The sequence below is a fragment of the Lissotriton helveticus genome, chromosome 9 (assembly GCF_964261635.1).
Source record: "Lissotriton helveticus chromosome 9, aLisHel1.1, whole genome shotgun sequence".
Lineage (NCBI taxonomy): Eukaryota > Metazoa > Chordata > Amphibia > Caudata > Salamandridae > Lissotriton > Lissotriton helveticus.
This window is the reverse complement of record NC_136070.1, coordinates 143,226,210-143,242,808: the sequence shown is the minus strand read 5'-3', so window position 1 is coordinate 143,242,808 and position 16,599 is coordinate 143,226,210. Positions and strand designations below refer to the sequence as shown.

Below are 16,599 nucleotides of genomic sequence, written 5' to 3'. Positions count from 1 at the left end.
CAACGCCTCCCTAGGGCTGGAACAATTTTACTCAGGACCTACCCATGCAGCAGGGCAAAGGTTAGATCTTATTATTACCAATTCTCCTCACATACATTCCGACGCCCCTGTGCCAGTGATTTGGTCTGACCACTCACTGATCAACTTCTAGATTAATAGCACTCATCTGATTGGTGCCTCCGTCCCTTCCACTGGGAAGACTAGGAGACAATGGAATAAAATCTCAAAATAGGCTTTCTCAAAGAAGTTTATACTGCCTACTTTTGTCAAGCCCAGGGATACTAATATTAAACTTAATAAACTCCATCAAGCTACAGTGGCAGCCTTAAACATTTTGGCGCCACTCAAGGTACAACAGCCCAAATCTCAAAGAAAGCATGCAGTCTGGTTCACTCCAGAACTATGTAGGGACAAATCGAAGTGTAAAAAGTTGGAAAAAATCTGGCGTAAAACTCAATCACAGACAGAGAAAGAAATATTTAAATCGCCTGTAACTTCCTACCATAAAAACATTAAGTAAACTCAGAAAGGACATATTTATGTGCAACAAAGCATAGCAGTCAATTCTACAAAGGAACTCTATAAGATGTTTAAATCATTTATGTCTCCAACTGCCTGCGCTAATCCTATCCCTGTCCCTCAGATTTTATGTGATAATATCTCCAATTATTTTTATGAAAAAATTGTCAAATCTATGACACATTTTCTAGGGACTCTAGTACTTTAGACACCCCCATTCCTTCGTCTACAGCTTCCAGAAAGAAAGATGTCGTCTTAGCTGGCTTTCCACCCCTGCAGGTTTCTAAAGTAGAAGAGATGCTAAAAACTGATAAATCAGGGTCCCCTACTGACATCATGCCAACCAGACTATTCGCCCTACTAGCAAAGCATCTCGCCCCTTCAATATGCACCTTATTTAACCACTCCCTGTGCGAGGGGAAGTGCACCTGGTTTGGGTATCTGCTCAAATCCTTCCGATTTGTAAAAAGGTTAACGTGCCTTCTACAAACATTTGGAGGGATATATCAATATGCAGCTTAAGGAACATATTGAATCCCAAGTATGTCTAGACCCCTTACAGTCTGGTTTTAGATCTAGATACTCTACTGAATCTGCCCTTATAGGTGTGACGGACTTCATTAAACTTTCCCTTGATAATAACAAGGCAGTATCATTAGTGCTGCTAGACTTGTCCGCAGACTTCGATACTGTAGCCCTTCATAGGCTACTTCAAAGACTGATGGAAGTTGGTATGGTGGGGCTGGCTTTTCAATGGCTTTCCAGCTTTTTAGAGCAGCGTACACAAACCGTTAAAGGGTGTTCCTCAGGGCTCGTGCCTCAGTCCTACATTACTTAACATATATGGGGCCCCCCTTGCAAATATCATCAGAAATCATGTATTTGTTCCCTTTTCATATGCAGACGATACACAAGTTCTTTTTTTGTTCATAATAATAAGGTGGCGACAAAACAGCTCTTTGCAGACGGTATGCATGCTATCTCTGACTGAATGACGAAGAATTTTCTCCAGTTGAGTGCCGATAATACTGAAGCTCTTCTGTTCGGCAAAGCACAAATTCTGTGGTCCCCGATTGGTGGCCATCAGAATTAGGCCCAACCCTAACCCCTACAACCATGCAAACAATTCTGGGAGTTTTTCTGGACATCTCCTTATCTATTGAAGACCAAAGACCAAGTGGCAACCACTTCAGACACCTGTTTTCACATGCTGAAGCTTTTTCAGAGAGTCTTCCACCTTCTCCCTCTATCTGTTCGTAAGACCTTGATCCAAGACCTGGTAGTCAGTAGACTTGACTACTGTAATGCACTTTTGGGAGCTACAAACAATGCTGTGTTAAACAGGTTGCAAGTGGTCCACAACACGGCAGCACGGCTGGCTCTTAATATGCCTCCTAGATCCGCATCTCTGGCGTTATTGAGACGCCTCCACTGGCTCCCCATCCGTGACAGAATTAAGTTTAAAATGTGCTGCTTGGTCCATAAAACAATCAATGACAGGGGGCCCAGATATCTGGCGGAAAAACTTGTCAACTACCTTCATAGTAGATCTCTGCGCTCTGGAGAAAAGGCTCTGCTACTTGTCCCTAGGTTTAATAAACTACAAGTCGGTGATAAATCTTTTGCCTACTTTGCCCCGCGTTTTTGGAACTCGCTTCCCTTCTCATTACGCAAGTGCCTTAATTTTCTTAAGTTCAGGAAACTTCTGAAATCGGAACTTTTCAATAACTGAATGCCTCTCCCTCCTTTGTTCCTTCCGCTGTTAGCGCGAAGATACCCCCCGGGTGTGATTCCAGCGCTCTGTCCACGGGTACGGAGTGAGTTAGAAGATGGGGACTGAATACTCCAGTCGTCACAGATCTTGGTGTGGAATGGGGGAAGTAACTTGCTATGCCACCATCCAAAATATATTCCCCACACCTTGCCTAGGGATGGATATTATTTTTAGCCTCCTACCTTGTGTAAGGGCCAAGCAGGACATGTCCATACTCCTACCTTTCAAAAGATCTAGGAGGATTAAAAAGGCGCAGGGGAGCCTGCTGCCCCAGTGTCATTTGCACCATCCTCGCTGTTTCCAAATACATGGGAAATATTTAAACTGCCACTTGCTCATGGTTGGACGGGTGAATATTACCATGATCCCCACCTGTGTTTCTAAAGGTGAAATGGGGTGCACATGGCAGCTCACAGAAGTCCCTGGGTCATATGTGCCCTTGCAACTGCTGCCATCTCAAAGTTTGGATGGCGTTTTACACAAACAAATCCCACCTAGGACAATGGCACGGGTAAATGCTACACTTCTACATTTTATTTATATGTACTTTCACTGCACTGACCAAGGATTCATCCTTGTCCTGCAAAAGAGCATAAGTGACTATTTGCACCCTTAGCTGCTTCACACTTGTCAAGCTAGAGGACAAAATTAACAGGCCACTGGGGCAGCTGAAAGCTGCCCCACTGTCCTGTTGACATTTTGGAACAAGATATCCAGACAGCTATGAGTGGTTATGGACCTCCTGCGCCACCACTCAAATTAGGGTGAAGCCAGATTGGAGCTATCCCACTGCCCTGTATTCAATTTATTAGCTACCCCAAGGCTTACCTTATAGTTGCCTAACACTTAGTAGGGTTGGCTAGGGCAAATATTTACCCCCACAGTTAGGCAAGGTGGAGAAGGGCTAGTGGAACGTGTAATCTCTTGCCCTTGAGCAAGGCAGGAGGAACATGTACCAACTCTGCTCTTGAGCAAGGTGGTGGTGGGAATAAAAAAACATCCATCCATCCCTGGGTAAGGGAGGCAGGAATGGTCCCCAGATCAAAACAGGGTGATGAATAAATGCACTCTGCTCTCTTGGTCAGGTCTGGGGAAGGTACCAAATAGAAGCTTGACTGTATTCTTAAAAATTTCCTAATGTTGATGAATTTTGGAAGAGATTATATTAAAAAATATAAAACCATTGCCTTAGGTATGAGAGAGAGTCTACAAATACACCCCACCTTTGAATGAGACCGGTTTCAGGGGGAAAGATAGGGGAAATGCGTCTGTTGGAGTTGGCATTTTTTGCAGGGTTATCCCCAAACATTTTGCCACTTCCTCCTATTTTTTCCTGACCTGTTGTTGTTGGTTTTAGGACTCTGGGCACTTTACCACTGCTAATCAGAGCTAAAGTGCATATGCTCTCTGTGTAAGTTGAGAAGATGTTTGGTTATCCATGATTGGCATATTTGATTTACTGGTAAGCCCATAATATAGCATACTGAATGTGCCAGGGCCTGTAAATTAAATGCTGCTAGTGGGCCTTCGATTCAGAAAAGGGGGTGGTGATGAACAGAGTGCCTGAATTAAGCAGACCACTCTTACCCAGTCCAAAGATCAGGGCTTCATCCATCACCGTTTTTTAGCTCACTGCACCATCCCAGCTCAGAACTTGGCTATATGCAAATTAGTCTGTTCCTGTCCCAGTGCATGATGGGAACAGGGCAAACCAAACTACAAAGCCAATTCTTGTACTGGGAAGGAAACAAGCTTCCGGGGACCGGTTTCTGCCATTTCAGGCGTCTTCGGCCCGGCTTGCTTGAATCCTGATGGTGCAATGAGCAAGGGACTCACATCTGAGTATACCCTTCCACGCTTATGGTGGACAAAATGATTCAGAAAAGGGGGTGGTGATGAACAGAGTGCCTGAATTAAGCAGACCACTCTTACCCAGTCCAAAGATCAGGGCTTGATCCATCACCGTTTTTTAGCTCACTGCACCATCCCAGCTCAGAACTTGGCTATATGCAAATTAGTCTGTTCCTGTCCCAGTGCATGATGGGAACAGGGCAAACCAAACTACAAAGCCAATTCTTGTACTGGGAAGGAAACAAGCTTCCGGGGACCGGTTTCTGCCATTTCAGGCGTCTTCGGCCCGGCTTGCTTGAATCCTGATGGTGCAATGAGCAAGGGACTCACATCTGAGTATACCCTTCCACGCTTATGGTGGACAAAATGATTCAGAAAAGGGGGTGGTGATGAACAGAGTGCCTGAATTAAGCAGACCACTCTTACCCAGTCCAAAGATCAGAGCTTGATCCATCACCGTTTTTTAGCTCACTGCACCATCCCAGCTCAGAACTTGGCTATATGCAAATTAGTCTGTTCCTGTCCCAGTGCATGATGGGAACAGGGCAAACCAAACTACAAAGCCAATTCTTGTACTGGGAAGGAAACAAGCTTCCGGGGACCGGTTTCTGCCATTTCAGGCGTCTTCGGCCCGGCTTGCTTGAATCCTGATGGTGCAATGAGCAAGGGACTCACATCTGAGTATACCCTTCCACGCTAATGGTGGACAAAATGATTCAGAAAAGGGGGTGGGCCTTCAGCACTGATTGTGCCACCCACATGAGTAGCTCTGAAAAGGTAACTCAGGCCTGCCATAGCAGAGCCTGTGGGCAGTCTGGTATTGCCATGTCAACTTGGCAAGTGCATCCACTTGCCAGGCCCTAACCTTCCCTTTTCTTACATGTTAGCCACCCCTAAAGTAGGCCCAAGGTACCCCTGTGGGCAGGGTGCAGTGTATGGGAAAGACGGAACATGCCCTGGTGTGTGTGGCATGGCCTGAGAGTGAAATACTGCCAATTTCGTTTTTCACTATTGCAAGGCTACCTGTTCCCATAGGATAGCATGGGGAGTTTCCTTATAACATCTTATAAACATAACTACCCCTGGGAAAAGGCAGGAAAATGAAGTTTAGTATGCCTAAACTCAGAATCTTAAAATGCATCTTTATGTGAGGGTGATTCTTGCATTCTGTATTTGAAAATACAACTTTTAGAAAGTGGGTATTTTCTTGCTTAGCCATCCAGTGTGCTTCTGCTAGGATGTGTATTGGCGGTCTAGCTTTGGAGAGGCAGGGGCTGGGGATGTGCACTGGTTCCAGAGAGTCTGGATGAGTCAGGGCTGGGCGGAATAGACCTGGGCGGAATAGACCTGGGCCGCATTTAGAGTAGGGAGAGGAGATTTCTGTTCATCTGAATGGGCCTGGTCTGCCTTCCACAATGCTGTCTCCACCTCCTGAAAGGAAGCTGCACCAGAGAGGACAGAACTGGTTTTGACTGGGCACAGGGCTTCTCTGCCACCAGAGCAATGGATTTTGCTGTGTAAATATTGGGGCCCAGACCCCATAATTTTAGATCATCTCTGGAATTCAAGAGAACCGTTTGCCAAGGAGAAGAGCAGGAGATACTAAGGAGAAGTGCTGCCCCTTTGCTGTGTGCTGTGTGGGGTTGGCCTTCAGTTGCTGTTTCTGCCAAGGAAAGGAGAAGGACTTTGCTGTGTGCGGTGTCCACTGCTTGATGGAGATATCCAAGGGCCTGTGTGTGCTGGTTCTGAAGTCTCAGGGCACAAAGACTTCACCCCCAGCTCCCTTGAACTCGGTTGCTGTGAGTTCTGACCTGCCAAGAGGTGCATGTGCCAGTTTAGGACCTCTTGAGGTTGTTGCTGCTGTTTGGGAGCTCGAAGAAACAAGAAACTTGACTCATCGCTCTTCTTGCAGCTGATGCAGCGCTGCTCAACGCCACCGAATCGATCACCGCTGCATCCCGGATTTCCACACATCGCACCTGTGCAGCAAGTTTTCCCGGCGCATCACCTGCGGACCAGAACCGTCACGAAGAATCAGCGCATCACTCCCCATTCAGACCCGGTTTGATGCAACCCTTCCTCTGCGTGCAGCAGGACTTTATCGCCTCCCCGAGGTCTCAGGAGTTGACGCATCTCTTTGTTTCTGACTCTGCGGCTGTTTGGTCTTGTGAATTCTGATGCAACTACAGGTACTTTGTGTAAAAGTCATGCATCCATAGTTTTCTGTGGTACAAGGTCTTCAAACCTTTGGAAAGTCATATTTTTAACTGTGTATGTTTGAGTTTTGTCATTTTGGTCTTGTTTACTTTAGATAAAGATGTTTTATTGTTCTAAACTGGTGTGGTGTCTTTTTGTGGTGTTTTCACTGTGTTACTGTGTGTGTTGGTACAAATACTTTACACATTGCATTTGGGATAAGCCTGTCTGCTCGTGCCAAGCTACCAAGGGGGTGGTTATCTGAAGTGTGTATGCCCCTTACTCTGACTAGAAGCAAGGGTACCTATTTGGACAAAGGTACCTACCTATGCCAACTAGAGACCCCCATTTCTAACAGCGTCCATTTTAAAAATAAATCAAATTTCATTGAAAATGGGCAAAAAAAGGTAAGAATAGCGAACAGATGCCAGCGCAGCAAATAAACTCCCCAAATCGTATTTTGCTATTGGGAAAACAAAAAAAACTCACAACCTCACACCCCAGATGTAACCTCCGATGGTTTCGTTATTTTTGTGGCAGTGACAAAAAAAAAAACATCCGAATGTCTGCTTTAAATAAGATGGGCGGTCTCATATCCCTACTCTAACATCCCTAACTCCATCTACCCTTCAAAGTTAGCTGTCTGATGGCAAAGCCTGGCAGGGGCACCGTCCTGGAAAGATGATTGTCCGCCCACTTGTAAACAGAACAGACGGACTGAGGGTTTGAAGAGCAATGTACTCTGCTATGTTTGTGGATGAGTACTCTCCACGAAATTCTAAAACGGCCCCTTACACTTTACTTGGAATCACATAATTAAATACTTTTTTGCTGTTAGATTTGTGTAAATTGAATTTCCTCCTTTGTCCATACTGTCCCATTTCACTGTTAGTGGGCATTCAGTTAACAATAACATAATCATTATAATTGACATTAGTTACTAAGGACATAGTCATTCTGCTGTGCTTTAATTACTTTTTTGGTCACATTATATACAGACTGTTTTAAAGTGGTCAGTTAATGTCTTGCATGGGCAAAAGAAAGAAACATTTTAAAATAAATAAAAAAACATTCAGGAGTGATGAATTAAAATTACTTATTTACAAAAGAATAAATAACCTTATGAATGAGGCATAATGAAATTCATAACAAATCTTTCCCACGGTGTTACATCTCTCATGTATGCAGGAGCAGTTGTAGCATACCTTGTTTACCAGACCTTTGTGTATGCTGATAAGACTATTGATGAGGAAAAGTAGAGATGTGAGAAAGGGGAAAGGCGACTTCGAGCCAGCCACATTCATTGGGGGTTTCCCACCAGTGCAGCCCAAGGACACAATGCTGGCCACGGATTCTGGGCCTGGAGTGCAGGAGAGCTTGTTACAGACAGCTGAGCAAGGCCTATGGAGGAGGCAAGAAGAAAAAGATAAAGTTGTACATTTTTCACAAACCTAAAAAGCCACACAATTAGTGCCGAAATGCACATATCAAGTAATGAAGAGCTACTTAAGGAATGAAGGAGTGCCACAGCATATGTATGGAGTTGTTGCTTATACACAAGCGTTAAGCGTACCATCAATGGGCCATCAGGTTTCTCAGAAGAGTTATGAGAAAAGAGCACAAGATTAGACCACTATGACTACTAAAATCATATACAGAAGGAGTGAAGAAGAAAAGGCAAAGCAATGGACCAAGCAACCACAAGTCAAACAAATGTAGACGGCAACAGCAGTTTACAATCTATAGAAGCTGCACTAATGCAGTGTCTTTTGGACTTAGTAAAGTAGTGTGTATTGGTAATGTCAGAATGCAACACATATGTGCATATGGAAGGGAATGAGAATTTCTATAGCGCAAAACTGCCACCCTATGGGTTTCCTGGCACTTGATTAGAAGTAACGTCAACACAGCAAGCTCAACTGTCACTGTCCGAAAAGCTAACAGGTTTTTCTTTGGAAAGAGCCAGGTTTTCAGGTTCTTCCTAAACCCTGTCAATGAACTTTCCTGCCTAAGATTCAGAGGCAGCCCATTCCAGATGTGTGAGGCAAGTATTCCAAAAGCTCTGCCTCCCTTCCGGGATTTCTTAAATATGGTGGTTGTAATCAGATTAGTATTTGACGATCGGAGCTGCCTCCTAGGGTTATACCAAGTAAACATTTCTTGCCCAGGGATAGGACCCTGTCCATGTGCTGCCCTATACACAATGCAGAGAGATTTAAAATGAATTCTCTCCTTAAAGGGCAGCCAATGGAGATCTTTTAAAGCCAATGTCGTAGAGGACTCACGTTGTCTGTTAAGCGCCAGCTTTGCTGCCACTGTCTGCACCCTCTGTAGCCTTTGTACAATGTATAGTGGTGCACCCAAATATAGGGAGTTACAATAATCCAACCTACTTAGTATTACAACTCTCACCACGAGCGGTCGAGAGTCTTCTGGGAGTAGAGGAAGGATCTTACGCAATACACGCATCAGAGAACAGCACACACTGGCAGTTTTATCGGCTTGTATGTCCATTTGAAGATTTTCATGAACCATAACTCCCAGATTACGTACCACTTTAACCGGAACCAAAGGTTCATTCTCCGGAATGAGTTTAAATTCTATTGGCAGATGTCGTGACACTAGTAGCTGGACAGTACACCACCTCAGTCTTTCACCCATTCAGCTCTAGGGAGTTTTTCCTGAGCCAACTTGCAGTTTGACACATACACTCCTGGAAGGTGTCCATAGACAACGCTTGTTTCCCTTCCAGGGAGAATATCAGTTGAGTGTCATCCGCATAGTTGACCAGGTCTACCCCAAAGGACTTAATAAGGGGGAAGAGAGGGCGTAGATAGGTGTTTAACAGAATTGGGCTTATTGCCGAGCCCTGTGGCACCCCATGATGTACTGGGGACATGTCAGAGATAAACAGTGTTAAAGAGTCAGCTTGTTGTCTTCCTGACAAGTACGATCGTAGCCACTGCAAGGCTCGTTATTTAATCCCCATGCTTTGCAGTCTCTCAACCAGCATGACCCGGCTCACCGTATCAAATGCGGCTGACATGTCCAATAATACAAGGACCGAGGAGTTACCATTGTCAGCACGCATTCGCAAATTGTCTGTTGCCATTACCAGCGCCGTCTTTGTCCCGTGTCCCGGGCATATGTCACCGTCTGCTGCATATGCACACTTGTCTGAAGTGGAGCCTACAACAGATTCAGTAGGTAGTGTACATGTATTCTTTTCCAAACGGAGTTTGATGTGTATTTGATCTATGTGGAAAAGAAGATCCTGAGCTGGATTTGTGAAAGTATTTAGTTATTTGTCCAGTAGCGCATGTGTGAGTGTTCAAAAGCTGGACAAATATGCATGGCATATTGATGTGCATAAGCAAATATCTGAACACCCTTCTTACGTGTATTTGATCCAATAATGTGTGCTACATGAGCAGAATGGAGATTGATATGCATGCTTGAATGAGTAGCAGCAGCAAGATGAGCGTGTGAACAACAGGGGGTAGTTGGAGACTTCAACTAAACACGTTTGCTGCCTTCTAATCTCACGCAGCGGCAGGGTGGGCGGCATGTGAATCTATAAAAGAGGGAAGCTGCATGCATAATCACTGTTACATGTGATAACGTTTTTCTTTATTAACCAATCTTTTAAGAATTCACAAGCTGTGCATGAACTTCAAAGGTGCAGCAGTAGCATGAAGAAGGTGTGATGTTGGAGTACTGTGTGGGTCTCAGTGTGGAAGGTGAGAGTGTGTTGGGGTCTCTATGACAATTCCTTCCCCCATTGTTCCCTTTGCCGCCATCTTATATTCTGTACCAACCCGCCCTCCCCTTCAGGGTGAGTAGCGGTGTTGCATTGGCCACATGCTGTTGCTACTTACCTATGCATAATCTTTTACTGGTTTTGTGGTCTTATTTTACAATGAATATTTCATGTAATTGGACAATCACTACCGTTGTCACTTTGATGTTCAAGTAGAACATGCTGCGCACTGTTTTCCAAAAATCACCTGTACTATCTTATTGTGCCTTGACTTTGTACCAATTGCACTAAAAACATGTTTTAACAAAAAAGGATCAGGTCGGCACATTCAACGCACAGAAATGTTTTCCAAAACCACAACTGATAATTTTAAGGGTTGACTGCACTTGAGGTTGAGGCATGAGATGTCTTTTGGCGTGCTTGCAGCTACTTACAATCCATTTTATCTTCTCAACCTTTGTACGTGGATTACTTTTCTGCTGGTCAATAATTACAATGTATTTATAAAAGGTTAGTCTTCTTAAACTTCTTGGTTTTGGCTAGACACAAATACATGTCCTTTAGCATCGAATGTGTGGAGTGCCTTCACTGCTAGCTGTTGAGAATTATCTCCATAGGCCAGCTGATTAATTGCAATGAAATTATTCTAGAAAGAAAAGATGGATGTGTTCTCGGAACCATAAGTTTCTTGTGTATAAAGTTGTACTCTCTTCAATGTACGGTAACTCACTCTCTGTAAAGCTGCAGTGTTGACTAGGAATGCCACTTGAGACATAAGTTTTTAACTGCGCATTTATGACTGGTCTCAAAAGGTGAAAATGTCTTTAGTATTGGGATCGTAAAGGAAAGCCAGAATAACCCACCAGAACCAGAGCTCAGACACGTGTGTCGTATACATGGTTCCCTAGGAGATTAATTAAGCCATGCACCACTTTTGCTTTACAATAATGCTTAGGTCGTTATAGCCACATGCAACACAACTGTTTTCAGGGTAATCTTTGGGTAATTCACTAATCAGTCCTTGGTAAGTTGTACGGGTATGGTATCAAGGTCTTATATAATATAGGCAGACACAATATATAGTAAGATTTACATAATTCACTAGTGGCTGAAGTGCTTAATTAATCCCTCGGAGAACCTTCTATATGACACAATTTATTAGTAAGCACCACAGTTAAATTGTTAATGGACGTTTGGTTTCCGGGTGAATCACTGAAGTTTCCTGCCAAAACATAACTTTGACAATGGAGGCCTAGAATAGAGAAACTAGTCATCCAGTCTCCTAGTAAGGTGTTTGGTGTACTTTGAACACCTACAATGATCCTTCATTTGACAACACAAATATATACAATTAGGCAGCAGTGGCTGAGTTTAATGAGTTGCTATTTCTTTCTGTGTGCACTACACAGCACATTTCTTCAACTTTGCTGTGTAACATCGTAACATATCCTTTCAAAGGATGGCCTGCTTCATCAGGCACACACATATACCTCTGCAGCAGATTTGTGTTCACAAGTCAACCTCAAAACTAAGCGACTATGTCAGCAGGTTCTAACACTGACAGACATCAGTGAAGAATTATTCATGATATAGGAGAAACGAAGTGTGATTGTAACCTGTATGTTGATGCAATCAGAATGTCACCAATTACAAGTTCCTATATTGTTTCAGCCATAATGGACATACATCAAAACATAACAACAATGGGAGAGGTAGGGAAATTCAAGGACACTCTCTCAGTCCCCGGTTAGATACAAATAAACAAAAACAGAGAGGTCAAATCAATCTCAGAAAACCACAAAGACGGAGTCAAATAAGAATCACACACCCACTTTGGGTGGGAAGGAAAGCCCTCACACACTGACCTAGTCAGTGTCATGCTTCATCATCGGGCCCCACCAAAGAGGCAGAGTGCCTCTTCGGTGTGCTGCGACGCCAGAAAGACTGCGGAGCTGGTTGTGTGAGGAGGGCGTGCTGTGAGGTAGAATTAAAAGTGCCTAAAAAGGTATCAAAATAACAAATTTTAATAAGTGATCCCTAAGGCACAAAACAAAGAGTATTATCGTCGTCGGGGTCCGGTATTGAGGCAACACCCAGGTTCATAGCGGGCTGAGAGCGTTGAGGGCGATGTGCCAGGCACGCTCCAACCCCCCTCCCGAGACCCATGGTGCAAGTAGCGCCCTGTTTTAAAGTGCTGAGATACTCCACAATTTGGAGAATTTTTTGGAATGAGCAACTCGCTCTTCTATTTTTAGCACTTTTTCACCTTTTTTAGATTTTCACTTTCACGTCCCCAGGTCAGGGTGGACGATTAGAGAGTCCATACCGCCGGGGTTTAGTCCTGATGAATGCCGTGGTAAATTGAAACCACCCATATGGCAGAAACATGTTGACTGATGTAAGTATTTCTGAATTTAACCAATCCTAAAACCTTGGCAGCTAAATTCAGACACATAATACTCTTTGTTTTGTGCCTTAGGGATCACTTATTAAAATTTGTTATTTTGATACCTTTTTAGGCACTTTTAATTCTACCTCACAGCACGCCCTCCTCACACAACCAGCTCCGCAGTCTTTCTGGCGTCGCAGCACACCGAAGAGGCACTCGGCCTCTTTGGTGGGGCCTGATGATGAAGCATGACACTGACTAGGTCGGTGTGTGAGGGCTTTCCTTCCCACCCAAAGTGGGTGTGTGATTCTTATTTGACTCCGTCTTTGTGGTTTTCTGAGATTGATCATACATCAAAACATGCATATTCATTTATAAAGTGAACATAGTTAAGGCAGTTGTCACAAGGCAAATATATAAAATCAATTCAGTGCTGTGATCAAAACAATTATATAAGTACAATTCATAAAACATCTGGTAAGGCAATCTTAAAAACCAAAGTTCATGTTAGGACCTCACGCCAGATATACACACTTTAGCGTTAAATAAGTTACTCATAATTTAACTGTGATATTCATACTTTCCCCAGGAAAGCTACCGTAAGTAATGTACCCTCCAGCAGCCGGGTAGTCCTGGTGCATCTCAAATGTGAGTAAATGTATGCTGCTACTGAGCGGTATATTTCCCTCGAGTCCATCCTATAGCAGAGTTTGAGGGGTTCTTTGCAGTGCTGTGTGTTGTATTTTAGAAACAAGGGGCGGAGAAAGTGCAAGGTGCTGGTACATAAAAGCATGACATGACATTAGTTATTGTTTCTGGACCTCCCAGGACAAAGTTGCAGGTGTCTCAAATGTTGTCCGCAGTCGTTGACCATTTTTTAATGCGGGACAATACTGGCAGAGGACCAAGTCTGAATTTGATGTATGTAGATATTTTTTATGAAGGAAAGATCATATCGGTAAAAGGTTCAACTCCGGGCTCTAATTTATGATTCAGTTAAATATTGTAAAGATATTTTTTGTCAGCCACATCCTCTATCTTTGCATGGCTCTAAAACTGTTTTTTTACCATTAGTAGGGCATCCTTTTTCATCTGCTCAGGTTTCAACCATAGTAGTTCACACCCACTTGCGGTCAGAGTGTTCTTAATGTGCTCAAGCCATGCTAGGGAGGCATCTTGCTGCTTCTTCATAAATCCTGGAAAGCTTTCTCCAAAACACTATCAGAGTTGGGTTGCTCCACACACAAATTCACTAATGACAGAGGGTTAGGGCTATGTGATCTTCTAGTTTGGACAGGTCAAGTATCAATGCAGTGAATGGTGTTCATGGGCCTAAATGGGGCATTCATCTCAAAACAGAATTCTTTGTGGTTTGTAAGGCTGGCGTCTTCTTATAGCCCATTAATTCTGCACCATACGTACTTGCTGACAATGATTTTCATTTATAGGCAGTTAGTGTCGGCTTGACTAAATGATTAACAGTTTTATTTAAAACTCTTAATACTGCACCTCCATGTTGGCTAAGGGTCACTTTGCTTTTTGCTAATCGTTCCACCAAGTTAAGGTGGCCATCAAGGGGGTTACCTAAAATAAGCATAGAAACGTGCTTGTTCGAGTGGTTTCCTATATTTTTTTAAAAAGCAGGCGAGCTTTACTCTGGGATAATCATAAACTTGTTTATTGCTGTATAGGCTGTTAGTTTCTTATTACGGCAGAAATTCTCAACTCCCAATAATAAACTAGAATTTACTTTTTGTGCTTACCAAGATTACTGCATAATTTGCAAAAAGTAGACAATTATCCTATCTTTGGCACACTGAGATTAAGATCGATGAGGGATTCGCGTATCTCATTCATATAGATGTTGAATAATGCCGGAGCAAGAACATACCCTTGTTTTACTACAGTATGTATTTCGAATTCAGCTCTACAATATCCCCGTGTTCCATACTTTACTCTTGCTTTTTTACCATTGTGCAAATCCATCAGTAATGTCAAGTATTTGGTTGGTCAACGTTGTTTCCCCAGGATATTCCACAGTGTGCGTCTATCAACACCATCAAAAGCAGTCTTTAAATCAATGAAGACCATACAAAATATAGATCTTCACAGGACCACATACTTCAGGCATATCAAGTATAGCCTCATCACGTGTTTTATTGTATATTGCCCTTTGTGCGATCCTGCCTGTAGGTGGGATATATGTTCGTCGTCCATCCAGTCCTCCCAGCGATGCGGTAGCACTTTCCCAAAGATTTTGCCCATACCATACAGAAGCGGTATGGTACGATAGTTACCCGGATCATCTCGTCTCCCTTTCTCCTGGATTGGCACAATGACGGAGGTCTTCTATGAGTCAGTATCCATTTCTTGGGATCAGATTGCATTAAATCCAACTGTTAGTACTTTTAGCCATGTATCTTGGTTGTTTTTAAACACCTCTATGGGGATTCCATCGTTATGTGATTTTTGGACCACGATAGCTCCTGCTACCTCATTTTCCTAAAATTCTTTCTCAATATCGTTTGGTACAGTGCTCCCAAGTTGTAATAGTTTTCTAGCATCCAATTCCTCCGCATCATCCAAGTTCATAGAAGTTAGTTCCAGGAATCCAAGGTACATGGCAGAGAAGTGCTGGTCCCATATTCCTGGACTTACATTTCCTTCAAAGTTTTTTTCCATGCCCTCACTGCCCCATTTTATGATTTACCAACATTTTCTGGTGCTTTTCTCATCACTTGCTGTTTGTTGGGCTTGCCATGCCCTGTGGCACTGGTTCCTTTATTTGATTTTGAGCAGATGTTTATACGCTTTTCTGGCCTCGCACAGGGCGGCTACCAAGCTTGCTCTTACGTCAGTTTTTAAGCATTGCAGCCAAGTCTCTTTTAATGTGACACAATTCTCATCATGCCAATTGTTAGACTTGACATCTTTAGTGTGGTTTCCCCAGACTTTTTGTCTGTATTGGTGATGCTGTGCTGGATTTCGTTTTTGCTGGTTTAGATGCTTTGGACACTTTGTCACTGCTGATCAGTGTCAAAGTGCAAGTGCTCACTGTGTAAATTGTTATTACAGTTGATTCACCCTCAGTAAAGTGCACTGATTGTGCTAGGCCTGTAAATAAAATGCTATTAGTGGACCAGCAGCACTGATTGTGCCACTCACATGAGTAGCCCTGAAAAGGTTTCTCAGGCCTGCCACTGCGGTGTTTGTGCACAGTTTTAAACTGCCATGTCAACCTGGCAAGTGCACCCTCTTACTAGGCCCTAAACCATCCCTTTTCTTACATGTAAGCATGTAAGGCACCCCTATGGGAGGCACTAGGTTCCCCCATGGGCAGGGTGCAATGTATGTAAAAGGCAGGACATGTACGGGTGTGTGGGACATGTCCTGATAGTAAAATACTGCCAATTTCGTTTTTCACTTTTGAAAGTCTATCTGTCCTATAGGATAAAATGGGAAATACTTTGTACCATCTTACAAGTATAGCTTCCCGTTGGGACAAGATAGAGAAATAAAGCTTAGACTCTCTGAACTCACCTTTTAGTAAAGATGGTTTTTAAATTCTGTGTTTGAAAATGCCACTTTTATAAAGTAGGCATTTTGTTTAACCATTCTGTATTCCACTGCCTGTTTGTGGATGGACTGTCTGGTTTTGGAGTGGCAGGGGCTGGGGATGTACATTCACTGTAGATAGCCACTGGGGGGTTGAGGTGTGCTTGGCCCTTCCTGGATGACTCAGAGCTGAGCTGAATGGGGCTTGGCTGCATTTAGAGTAGTGGGAGGAGTTACCTTGCACCTGAATAAGGCCGGTTTCTCTTGCACAATGCTGTCTCCACCCCTTGATGTCATACTGCAACAGTGAGGACAGAACTGGTTTGGACTGGGCTCCGAGGCCCTTGCACAAAGAGAACAAAGACAAAATGGGGTATTAGTAGTAGACCTTAAAACCCAGAACTTTTGATCACTTCTGGACTCAAGAAGAACCTTTGCCAAGGTGAAGAGCTGAAAAGCTGTGTGCTGTGTGGGGTTGTCCTGCAGTTGCTGTTTCTGCCAAGGAAAGGACAAAGACTGGAACTTTGCTGTGAACCAGCTTGAAGAAGAATCTCC

The 16,599-nt window shown here is 43.5% G+C and overlaps 1 protein-coding gene across 2 annotated transcripts in view; it reads right to left on the bottom strand.

Moving 5' to 3' along the window:
• Positions 1-16,599, bottom strand: part of RPAP1 (RNA polymerase II associated protein 1) — a 334,836-nt gene that overhangs the window by 57,119 nt on the left and 261,118 nt on the right. For both annotated transcript variants that reach the window (XM_078659654.1, XM_078659653.1), the window contains exon 19: positions 7,546-7,741. In XM_078659654.1, the coding sequence (XP_078515780.1) occupies positions 7,546-7,741 (196 nt within the window). The remainder of the gene's footprint in view (positions 1-7,545; positions 7,742-16,599) is intronic.